Source organism: Sapajus apella, unplaced genomic scaffold (assembly GCF_009761245.1).
Source record: "Sapajus apella isolate SASKATOON/1434 unplaced genomic scaffold, GSC_monkey_1.0 scaffold46, whole genome shotgun sequence".
In the NCBI taxonomy this organism is placed as follows: Eukaryota; Metazoa; Chordata; class Mammalia; order Primates; family Cebidae; genus Sapajus; species Sapajus apella.
Window position 1 is genome coordinate 11,464,255 of NW_022436986.1, and position 12,853 is coordinate 11,477,107.

General features: G+C 42.3%; 1 protein-coding gene across 3 annotated transcripts in view; it reads left to right on the plus strand.

Moving 5' to 3' along the window:
• Nucleotides 1-3,036: 3,036 nt before the first annotated feature.
• SLC44A1 (solute carrier family 44 member 1) overlaps nucleotides 3,037-12,853 on the plus strand; it is a 183,396-nt gene continuing 173,579 nt past the window's right edge. For 2 of the 3 annotated variants that reach the window (XM_032240247.1, XM_032240246.1), the window contains exon 1: nucleotides 3,044-3,360. In XM_032240247.1, the coding sequence (XP_032096138.1) occupies nucleotides 3,325-3,360 (36 nt within the window). In that variant the 5' untranslated portion in view covers nucleotides 3,044-3,324. Of the gene's footprint in view, nucleotides 3,361-12,853 lie in introns of all 3 variants that reach the window. The other variant, XM_032240248.1, reaches the window with a different exon arrangement.

The window sequence follows — 12,853 nt, forward strand, 5'->3', positions numbered from 1 at the left end:
TTATGCAATACTAGACCATTGGGAAGCATTTCTGTCTGGGTCAGCTGGTGATCAGATTTTACCCTGCAGCACCAAGATTGATAGACCTTACAATTTTATCCTGGTTAGTGCAGATGCTGTTTTTACATAAGTTTTATAATAACCTCCTCTTTTTCCCAAAAGAAAAAGAACAACCTAAGCCCACTTTGGGCTTGCTCTGACAACATCTCACAATGGTGAGATGAGTACCCTGATCACTGGCTTAAGAAAAATAAATTCCTTTTGTGATTTCTGAGTTTGCTGTGTTTTAATTTCATTGAATGCTGTGTATACTTGTTTATGAGAAAGAGTGAAAAGGGATAGTAATTTGCCCCTCTCTCCTTTTACAAGGCTTTTTTTTTAGCCTGAGGGGGATGGGAAAGAGACTCATTCTTAGAAGGTACAGGATATCAATGCAAGAGCTGTTAGTTTCCCTGAGGCTAATGACGAGGTATAATTTTGAAACATCACATTCATATGCATATATGGTGCATACATACATAATTAGTGTGTTTACAAAGCACCTTGCAGAATCTTAGAACTCTTAGTTCTATTAACCTTAAAGGGGAAACCGGAGTTCAGATCAGTCAAGCACAATGGACTGTGGTTGCTTTCAATTATATTCACATTATCTATGTCTAGGAAAGAGATTTCCAAAAAAGTAAAATATATTATATGAAGCACTGCCACAGTCTGTTACACATTTAGCTGCTTCTACAGTTCCAATTACAGAATAAGCACTAGCTACTCTATGGAACAACAGCACTAGCCAAAAAGATTTTTCTAATCTGAGAGAAATGCTCCCTTATTGACTCTGCTAAGAGAAACAACTCCCCTTTCCTTGACAATAAACGAGGAAGACAGATGGCTTCTTGTTTAGGACTGTAATTTTACTTTCAGCCTCCTCCCTGAGTTAAAAACAAGATGTACTTTTCTGGCTTTGAGGGAAAAATCTCAAGGGAATGTTTTTTATTCCTGGCTGTACTGAATAATTCAACAAACATTTGAGAGAGCTGAGGGAGATACAAAAGAGAAAATACTTTTCCTTGTTCTCAGGGAGTTTACAATCTAATTCTGGAATTTACAACCAGAATTGGGACTAGAACCATTAGAGTTTTATGTCTTCACTTGTATTTATTGGTCTAATGGCTGCCGGAAACATGTAAGATTTGCCAGCTCCGTGGTATGGTGGACCCTCTGATCAAATTGAAAGGAAACTAGGAAGAATGCCGAATTCAAGATCTCAAGCAGCTGAGTACTTGCTGACGTAGCAGCATATTTTTATGTTATTTAATCTTGACCACAAGACTTTGCAGTCATACCTGCTACCAGCATTTCACAGCAGAGGACAATGAGATTTGGAGAAGTAATGCGTCCACAGTCACAAACTCAGGAAATGGCACAGGAAAACACCGATTAGGAATTCTTCTCTGGCACTTTCTGTTGCTGTCCCCTTACAGGCTCCCATTCCAACTTTCCTTTGCTTAAATTCCCTTTCAATGTATGTAAAGTCAACTGAATTCGGTGTTCTTTTCTTCCCTTTAAAGTACTCTTTAAAACTTGATGTCTCATATTTGGTGAATCAGTCCTTTTGGAAGTCTCACTCCCTGGCATCTTTGCAAATCAACTTACTTCCTTTTCTGTCTTTTGAGACATTCTTTGACAAGATGAAAGGAGGTGTGAAGGTTATAACATTGCCTGACAATGTGGTTCTCTTAACATTAATCATTATCGTTAGTTTTATTTCTTTCACTATTTTTTTTTTTTTTTTTTTTTTTGTAGGGGGTCTCTCTGTCGCTCAGGCTGGAGAGAAATGGCACAATCTCGGCTCACTGCAACCTCCACCTTCTGGGTTCAAGTGCTTCTTCTGCCTTAGCCTCCCGAGTAGCTGGATTACAGGCGCCCGCCACCACGCCTGGCTAATTTTTGTATTTTTAGTAGAGTCAGGGTTTCGCCATGTTGGCCAGGCTGGTCTTAAACTCTGACCTCAAGTGATCCACCTGCCTCGGCCTCCCCAAAGTACTAGGATTACAGGCTTGAGCCACGGCGCCCGGCCATTTCTTTCGCTTTTTAACTGTTTTCACCTCACACTGTATTTCCTAGCGACTCTTTTGGAGTCACAAATTTCTTGAAGGTACTGACCATGTCTACTCTAACTTGTTACTACTTACTTCCTTGAGTCTATCGGTTTAGCAGCAGGAACTTGGTAAGTCTCTTTTGTTAGTGTCTTTATTCCCAGTACCGGTTACTGGAACTTAGCATGTCTTCAATAAGTATTTTTAATATCAATAAATTAATGTCCGCTTATTGTTTTTTGTAGACTATCCTGTATAAGAAAGTTTAGCTTAGATCCAATATGGCTTTTGACTGGCGAACCTGGATAACTTTTTGCCTTTTCCTTATTTCTGGCTCTTTATTACCATTTCAACCTTGGGGACGTTTCATTAGGTTCTTGGTCCCTTTCAAGGCTCAGTTTCCACATCAGCAAAATGGGGACAGTAGCAACAAATGCTTGTTTCTTCCCGTCTTCTATCACCCATTCCTTCTCCAGGAAAGGTTTCTTGTGTACGCTTTCCTCTGGAGAGAGAAAAAAAAAACAGCGACGGAGCGGTAAGAGGCCATCAGGATCCTCAGCTGCGCGCCCAGCGGGAAGGGTCTGAAGTCCCGCCTGCCTCCGGAGCCTGGAAGCAACCGGGCCCCTTCTCGGCAGCGAGTCGGCCCCGGTCTTCGGCTGCCTCAGTCCGCGCTGCCCGCTCGCCTCGAGGCAGAGAGCTGCCTCGGTGCCACCGCTAAATGAGCCCGGCGCCGCGCAGTCTCTGACACGCGCGGAAGGGCCCGGCCTCGTTCTGGCTGCCGCCGCCCTGCCGCCCGCGCGGCGCTGCACTGGGGGCGGGGAGTCTGATGGGAGACGCGCGCGGCGCTGAGGAGGCGGCGGCCCGGGAGAGGGAGCGGGAGAGGGACTGGGCGCGGGAGGCGGGAGGCGGGGGACAGAGGGAGGCGCCGCCGCCGCCGCCGCCCGCCCCTTTCCGCTGGGGAGCAGCTGCAGCAGCAGGAGCAGAGCAGGAGCCGCGCAGCCGCCGCCGCCGCCGCCGCCGCCGCCGCCGCCGCCACCGGGGGATGTGGCCGGCGCCTGCCCCGAGCCGCGCCGTCCCTTGAGTACCAGCCGCTGCCACCGCCGCCGCCGCTGCCGCCGAACCGTGCAGGGCCAGGCCGCGCCCTCCCCGGGCGCCCGCCGGCTCGCATGCCGAGGGGCTCCGGGGCGTAGCTGCGCGCCCGGCGCCGCCTCCGGGCTCCTTCGGCCCCGCCATGGGCTGCTGCAGCTCCGCCTCCTCCGCCGCGCAGGTGAGGGGCTCCCGCCTCCCGGCTGCCCGCCCGGATGCCTCCCTTGCTCCGCGTCGCGCAGCGGGCACCTGCCGCCCGGTTGCCTCTCGCTGTCCCCATCCTCCCCTGAGCGCACCGTGCAGTCCAAAGATCCCCACTCCGCCTCTCCCTTCCCCGGGTCCCGCTGATGCCCGCGCGCTGGCTCCGCGGCTGCGGACTCGCAGGCGCCTCTGCGCGGCCCCCAGTGCGCCCTCAGCGGCCCCCTTCCCCACTTGGCCCCCTCCCAGTCACACCTGAGCGGCCCGTCCCGCCCGCCGGCAGGTAGAGGCTGCACTGGCGCCTCCTCTGCCCCAGGTGGCATCCCCTTCCCTGGTCTTCCGGGCCTGGCTCCTCTCTTCCACCTCCGTGGAGTCTCCCCGCCATCCGCCGCCTGTTTTCTGTGCTCCTCGCAGCTGTACCCCCAGCAAGGGCTCTTCAGCTCTCCCACCGAATTCCAGTTTCTGCTTCATTAGATATTCGGTCCCTTTTCTCTTGCCCGCCGCCCCCCGGTTGGGTTCAGGTGTTTCAGCGGGTCCCGGAGCCCTTCCACGGCCCGCTCTGCAGACCTCGCTTGCTCGCTCGCACCCCATCCCCCCTTAGTGCCGTGACCCGGGCCCCGCGGCCTCACCGCACTTGGAGGCCCCTGCGGGAGCGCCGGCTCTGGGCTGGGAAGGAGATTGGGCACCTGGTGGGTGACGGGAGCGTTACGGAAACTCCCTCTTTGTTGCCAGTGTAACAGGAGGAAGAGGTTCCGAATTTAGTTTTTCTGTGGGCACTGGCTGAATGTTGTCGCTGAGGGCTGAGATGCAGAGATTTCTCCCAGCTTCTACCCTGCCCCCATCCAAATTTCGCTAACCTCTTTCTCTCGGTTCCGAGCTCTTAACCTGGGTGGAAATGTTTAGACAACTGTATGAGGATCAAATGTAATAGAACTTGACTGCTGGCCACTAATAACTGAGAGGACCTGTTTGTAAATTACCTAATTTAGTGGATTAGTGAGTGTATTTACAAATACGATAAAAAGCAATCAGGAATACTGCATCAAACTGTCTTGTGGTGGTATATGAAAAATAGGCTCTGACAACGCCTGGGATGTAATCTCACAGTTTCATTAGCGTAGAATTTAACTGTGTCTGTGATTTGTTTGTTTTAGGGGTAGAAAAGGGCTCTTGTTTTTAGAAATAAAGGATGGTTGGTTCCTGGTGAAGAAAAATTGCTAGTTTGAGGGAAAAAAATTCCTGTAGCGATCTAGCATCTGTGATAATGCCAGAAGTGTTTTTGCTGCTGCTAAATGACTATATATAACTCAGTTTTAAATAACCTGCATACTTGTTCTGAAAATCTGAGATCTGCTAGAGAGAAAATGACTAGAATTGCAGATGAATGGGGGACATTTATGTTTTATTAGGTATCCATCCTATCATCCTATTCCTCTAGTCCTTTTTTGTCCCCCAATGTTTGCTTACCCATTTGCTTTTTTTTTTTTTTTCTACTAGTATTATAGTCAGGCTTATTGGTATAAACATTATTATTCAGTTATAATAGCAAAAAAAAACTATATGTAGAGGTGTTAGGAAGGAGACACTTTGTATGTCAGAGTTTTCATATTAACATATAAAGGTGTAGAATTACAAATAACTTTCAACTGGTTAGGAATTGGTGGGGGTTCTAGTTGGTTGCTGTTCATCTAATATTTATTTAAATATAATTTTCGCCAAAAGGTGTTTTTCAGATTGCCTTTCTTTTTAGAATTCAATTGATTTACATTCTGTTTCGGTAGTGAAATACCTTTAAGACAGAAAAGTATTGATAGTTTATGGATGGCTTGTTCAGTGCATGAACAATTAAATTTGGGAGGGATGGGTGCTGCACTAGAACTCTGCTTTAAAACAGGTAGTGGGTCTTGCATTTGTCTAGCTCCAAGCCATACTTTTTAGAATGCTATCGTATACGTTTTCTTTTCTTTTACATCTTCTCAGTGTAGAACATACCATGTTCTACAGATACGATGCATGTCATGCACCCAAGGGGTGCATTTTTTTCCTGTGGATTCCTATAACCAATCAACAGCTGTCACATGCCTTTAAGTTCAGCTTTAGGGACTTGTAGTGTTCAGTGGAGCATTGAGGAGCAGGTTTTGTGCCAAAGAGCTTTTTCTTTTTTTTCTTTTTTTTTTTTATTCTTATTTGAGATTTTTGGCATCCTTCTTCATTTGTGAAATGTTAATAATCTGCTGGCATTTTAACTCTCCTTTCAGGAACATCACCAGTTTTAGAACACTGTTGTTCCTATATGTGTTTTGAAGCAAAATAGCGTTGCAATTCCACATCTTCTTCAGCCTCTCTTAGGCATCTCAAATGTTCAAATATATTTTCTTTTTCTTCTTCTTCTTTTTTTTTTTTTTTTTTAAGACAGAGTTTTGCTTTTGTTGCCCAGTCTAGAGTGCAATGGTGCAATCTCGGCTCACTGCAACCTCTGCCTCATGGGTTCGAGTGATTCTCCTGCCTCAGCCTCCCAAGTAGCTGGGATTATAGGCATGCACCACCTCACCTGGCTAATTTTGTATTTATAGTAGAGAAAGGGTTTCGCCATGTTGGTCAGGCTGGTTTCGAACTCCTGACCTCAGGTGATCCACCTGCCTCAGCCTCCCAAAGTGCTGTTATTACAGACATGAGCCACTGCACCTGGACAGGGGTCTCAAATGTATTTTCACATAGAATATGTTTGTTTCATCCCTTCTACTGGATTGTGAGCTTCTTGAGCATAGGAACTGTTTTTGTTTTCCTTATCTGTGTATTCACTGCAGTGCGTCACTGTACCTTGTGTGTAATAGTTGCTCAGCAGTAGTCACCAGAGGGAATACATACACATATATTTGAACCTCTGGCTGGCAAGTGGCATCAAATGTGAATCTAGACCTGACCCTTCTTCTGTTTGAATTCCATGGGCTGGTTGACTAATTCTGCCAAGACATCCTCTTCTGAACTCAAACCTGGACTGTTTAAGTTAAAATTTACTTGCCTTTCCTATATTCCTTCCTATTCTTTTCATGGTACCATCAGCTTGCAGAACTGTGCAAAGTTTTCCTTTGCTCCTGATGACTTGCTTAATGTGTGTGTTTGGAGCAGTGGCTATAACATCTTAAAAGAGCTCCTCTGCAAACTCTGATGATAACCTACACAACACATCAAAACAGTGTGCTTTGAGGTAATCTTCAGTTCAGCTTAGCTTTTCTCAGCAGTATCTTTGGCAACTTTAAATCCCTGGTAGGTTTTATCAATGTAAATAAAGTGCATTTTCTTTTTGTGGCAAGGATTCACTTTTGAAATATAATTTATTTTCCTTTATAGTCTCTTGCTGTGTTGTAGATTCTTATAAAAGAGTTTGTGGTCTTCCAAACTTTCATCTCTTGTAATCTGTCCTGGTATTATTTTCATTTTCTTGGCAGTGTCTGGGTATCGTAATTTTCCATCCAAATAATTATACTGTTTTAGGATTTAGATCAAAGAAAAGTGTCACATTCTATACTAGTATTTCATTGCTAGATGAGCAAATTATTGGCAAAATAATTTGTTCTGTATTAGCTATGTACGTCTAATAATCTTAAAAGTGTGTAGTGAGTCAGGGCTCTTAAAGAACTTTTAAAATTATTTTTTAAAAATTAGTGGCCATTACAAGTTATTTACTAATATGGGTAATTGCTCAATACAAACCAACACATGATAGTCTTTGCCTAAAAGCCTTTTGAGGTGAACATAAAAGTAAGATAGTCTTGAGTTTCTTTTTACAGTACTAATCCTCCCTAAGACTCTTACAATTTGTTCCCATCTCCCTATAATTCGTTTGTTCTGTTATAACCTGACATAATTTCTATCCTTGTAATGTTAAACTTCAAAGTTCACTTGTAAATCTTCAGATTTATTAAATGCTCTTTCCCATTGACAAACCAGTTTGAATGAATCTTTTGAAAGATTACTTAGCAAATTGCCATAAGCCTTTATCCTTAATGGCTTGATCATTATTTCTCACAGCAGTGCTTTGGAGGCAAGGAGATTTTGCAAGTTCTGTGAAGTTCTATGTCCTTCAGTTCTAACCTTAGAAACTGTGAGAGGGATGGAGGAGAATCTTTTGAGTTGAACAAACTGCCTCTTGTCTGTCTAGCTTTAGGGGACTTTTGTCCACTGTCTCATCCCATGGTCTTCAAATTGAAGGCTGTATAGTAACTGTCTTTTTCTAGCTCTCATATTCTGTTTTGGGAGTAATAAAAACGATCCAAAGTGGTTTACAAATGCTGGTTAATATTTGCATATGCTAACTGTGCTTTAACAGAATTTTAATAATGCTGTCATCTATAGCAGCTTTGTGGAGTTTGAAGTCAGGTGGTAAAAATTAAATTTGAAGAGTGTGGTGGGAATTACCAGCAGAGACTAAGTTGCTCAATTAAATTATGACCTGCAAAGTAAACTTGCTCTAACCGGAACAGAAATCACGACATGAAGCCTTTTTTTTTCTTTCATCTTCTGAATACTGTGCTGTTAGCATAGAGGATCTACTCCTCAAAATATGTAAATCAAAGTTAGTGTCCAAATTGGAAAATAATGTAGAAATGATATTTTATTTTTTAAGACGGAGTTTCACTCTCAGCGCCCAGAGTGCTGTGGCGTGATTTTGGCTCACTATAACCTCTGCTTCCTGGGTTCAAGTGATTCTCCCGCCTCAGCCTCCCAAGTAGTTGGGATTACAGGTGCTCACCACCACACCCAGCTAATTTTTTTTTTTTTGCATTTTTAATAGAGACGGGTTTTTACCATGTTGGTCAGGCTTGCCTCGAACTCCTGACCTCACGTGATCCACCTACTTTGGCTCCCAACTGGGATTACAGGCATGAGCTATCATGCTGGGCCAAGAAATGGTAATATTTTTTTGTATAGCTGTTTTCCACAACAATTTTCATGTTTTAATTCCTATAGTAACTCTGAAGTTAATTTTACTTCCATGTTGCAGCTAAAGAAATTGAAACTTGGGGATTAGGAAACTTGGCTGAAGACACAGAGATACTAGGTGATAGATTTAAACTTAATCACAGATCTTCTGAATCTGAGTCCTGTGCTTCTCTCTGTTCACATGCATAATTCCCAAATCTTTTTTTTTTTTTTTTTAAATGGAGTCTCGCTCTGTTGCTCAGGCTGTAGTGCAATGGCATAATCTCGGCTCACTGCAACCTCTGCCTCCTGAGCTCAAGTGATTCTCCTGCCTTAGCCTCCCAAGTAGCTAGGATTATAGGCATGTACCATCATGCCTGGCTATTGGCTATTTCTTTTCTTTTCTTTCTTTCTTTTTTTTTTTTTTTTTTTTTTTTTGTATTTTTAGTAGAGGCAGAGTTTCACCACGTTGGCCAGGCTGGTCTCAAACTCCTGGCCTTAAGTGTTCTGCCCTCCTTGGCCTCCCAAAGTGCTGGGATTACAGACATGAGCCACTGTGCCCAGCCAATTCCCAAATCTTAAATTGCAGCTTACTTCTTTTTTTTCTTTTCTTTTCTTTTCTTTTTTTTTCCTGAAACAGGGTCTTGATCTGTCACCCAGGCTAGAGTGCAGTGTCGTGATCATAGCTCACTGCAGCTTCAATCTCCCAGGCTCAAGTGATCCTCCCACCTCTGCCTCCTGAGTAGCTGGGACTATAGGCATGAACCCACACCTGGCTATTTTTTTAATGTTTTAAATTTTTTATAGAGACAGGATCCCACTGTGTTGCCTAGGCTGGTCTCAAACTCCTGGGCTCAAACAATCCTCCCACCTTGGCCTCCCAAAGTGCTAGGATTATAGGTGCGAGTGACTGCACCTAGTCTACTTTTTTTATCTTTAAAAAAGGTTTACTTAATAAAATTTTGAATTAAAGAATTTCCAAGTTAAATTTCATGCTACCATTTTGAACTTCCTGCAGTTGCCATCTGGAGAGTAGCATGGTACAGCAAAGCTAGTCCGCTTAGAATGCTTCCAGGCTTAACAAATACTATACCATCAGATACTATTTGATGCGGTAACAGTGCAATCATTTAAAAATGTTGCAGGCCTGGGAAAATTATTTGTAAAAATATATTCTACCCCCAGTAATTGGTTAATAGTTTTTCTGTGCTCCCCTTTCCCCTACTCAGACTGCAAAGAAAGAATGAAATATTTCAATTTTGTAATTTTGCCTCAGATTTTTGGGACTATAGGGGATATAAGAGATAAACCTACTATTACCTTTCTGTTGATCTAAACTAGAATTTAGGAATATGAAGTAGTCTGAGGTCAGAGAGATATATTATGAGGGAGCTGGGATTAGAAACCTGCTTAGTCTGTTAATCTCTCGTCCTTTCTGTAGTATAGTGCTATTAATTCTTAATGTCTTAGGCTTTCTCCTCCTTTCAGCCTTGGCTGCACGTTAGAATCACTTGGAGAAGTTTACAAAACACTGATGGCTGGGTCCTATTCCCAGAGATTCTTATGTATTAGTTCAGGACTGCTGGCTGGGCATCAAAAAAATATTTTTTTCTTTTTTATAACTGCTTCTTGCAGAGCAGGGCTAACTCATAGCAGTGCAACCAGAGTAGCCAGCATCAAAATTTTTAAAAGTTCCCCTGGTAATCCTCATGTGTCACCAAGGTTGAAAGCGACTGTTCCTTATCCTTTCTGTAGGTAATTTCATCCCTTGTATGGTTTCAGTTACAATCTGTATGCTAACAGTTCCCCAACTAAATTACTGTTCTGGTCTCTGATCCTTACATGCAACTGATTAATTAGCATTTACACTGGAATATTGTACAGGCAACTCAAACTCAGCATGTGTAAATCTGATCTCAAAATTGTACCCCTCACCCCCAGCTTTTTCAGTACTTGATCTCTGGTTCACTGAATGATACCAGTGTCCTGGTTGTGGAAACTGGAGACTTGAGTCCTTTATAGAACCTGTCTTTCACTCTTCTATATCTAGTCACCACATCTTACCTCTTTGACCTTCTCAACGTCACTGCCAGCACTCTGGTTCAAGCCTCTATCATCTTCAGCCCAGTACCTTGGTTACAGATCTCTTCGTAACAGTTCATGCTCCCTTCTGATATTTCTCCATATTACAATCTTCATGATCTTTGAAAAATCCCAAGCCATTGTGTTCCTCTCTGACTTAAAACCCTTTAATGGTTTCCCATTGCTCTTAGGACAAAGACCAGAACCCCTGACCCTGGACAAGAAGACCCTGTGTAGCTGTTCTCCATCTGTCTATAGGTTCATCTTGTGCTGTGCTTATCTTTGCTTATTGCACTCCAGCCTCACAGATTCTTCAGTTGGTCGTGTTCCTTCTTCTTTGAGGGCTTTTGTATATGTGGTTCACTTGTCTAGAAGTCTCTGCTTTTCTCCCTGGCTTTTGGCTGGTTGCTTTAAGTTTCAGCCTAAAAGTCACTTCCTTGGAAAAGCCTTTTCTGATCCCTTCAAACTAGGCCATGTCTCCTCATTAAACTCTCATGGTCTTATGTGTTTTCCCTGTGAGCGCTTAAAGCAGTAAATACATAATTTTACAATTAATGTCTAGACTAGGAGTTGGCAAACTACAGCCCATGGACCAAATCTGACCTGCTACCTGTTTTTGTGTGGCTTGCAAGCTAAGAATGCTATTTACATTTTTAATTGGTTGAAACAAATCAAAAGAATATTATTTCATGAGAAATTTATTTCATAAATTATGAAATTTTAATTTCAGTGTTCACAAGGTTTTATTGGGACACAGTCATACTAATTCATTTACTTGCCTGTAGCTGCTTTCATGGCAGAGTTGAGTGGTTGTGACAAAGGCCTTATGACCTGCAAGCATAAATATTTACTCTGTGGCCCTTTACAGAAAATGTTTGCTGACCCTTGCTCTAGGCTGAGTTGATGAAGAGAGGGGTCATGTTTGCTTTGTTTATTGCTATCTTGGTGCTTAGCTGGTACCATGGATAGAAGTGATTGAACTCCTACCTTATAACTCTGGGATTTAAAAATTCAATATAAAATTAAAAAAAAATTCTTCTTTAGAAGATTCTTAACAGAATTTTCAACAGTTCTCTGAAGCAGCTTGCCTGTTGAAGGTATACATGTCATATACAAAGCAAGTATAACGGTGTGAGTTACTGGGTCAAGGTGGATGAGAAAAGGCTAGTGCACTCCAGTAATGGGCCAGTCAGATTTACAGTGCTGTTTTTATAGCAAGCACAAATGGATGAGACTTTATGGCAAGCATTGTAAAGAAAATGTATTTGAGCTGGTGAAAAATTTAAGTCATTAAAGAGTTGGACATTGTTATCTCTGCTATGGGAATTCACTCTGTGAAAATGGTTAAAGTTTTTGACACAGTAATATTTTTTCCTTTTTGGTACTTTTTGTTTTCTCATTTATTTGGAATATAATATAGCGTAATGTTCCAATTTTGCATTTATGCATTGTATCAAATTTAGTAATCTTTTTGGCAATTTAAAAAACGGATTTACATTGTTCAGTATATTTTATTATACTCGAGAAAGGGGTGCCAGTTTTTTCCCTCTGGGGGACTCTTTTGTAATTGTATAATAGGATAATATTGTATAATAGGATTCATTTAACAAACATTTGGTTGATAGAAACCACTGGAATTTATTTTTTTGTGTGTGTGAAAATATTAACTATTCCTTTTAGTTGCTCTCTACAATATCCCACAACCAGATATTTAGACTTTTATTTAGTAGGAAAACCCTTAAAAGCAATTTTTATTCTAATTTTTAAAGTTGCCAGAAGTGCTGAAAATTCTTAAACAGAAGTGTTTGACTTCTGGATATGTTTATATTATGTAAAGTAAAAAAATCAGCAAGAAGATGGAAAAATTAAAAACAGATGATTGCTTCAAGATATTTAAGTAGCAGGGAAGGTATTAAAGTTTGTGGGTTTTTTTTGTAGATTTGTGATAATATAATGATGATTATGATCTTAGAACCTTTTTCATTATGAACTACTTGTTACAGCTATAAGAAATTAAAAAGGCCGGGTTCGGTGACTCACACATATAATCCCAACACTTTGAGAGGCTGAGGCAGGAGGATTACTTGAAGCCAGGAGTTCTAATTCATCTCTACAAAAAAATAAAAAAAAGAATTAGCCAGGTGTGGTGGTGTTTGCTTTTGGTCTCACCTACTTGGTAGGCTGAGGTGGGAGGAAGATCTCCTGAGCCAGGGAGGTTGAGGCTGCAGTGAGCTATGATTGTGCCTGCACTCCAGCCTGGGTGGCAGAGCAAGACCCTGTCTTAAACAAAAAACAAAAACTTATATCCAAATAGCTAAAACATTCACAAAAATTGGCTGTCTCCTATAAGTCAAGTGGTAGGATAGCTTCCAGTTTGGTTAGTTCAGTGGCTTGATGATGTCAGCAAGGACCTAGGTTCTCTCCTTTTCGTTTTTGTCATTTTAAGGAAGGTAGCTTTTTCTTAATTAGCT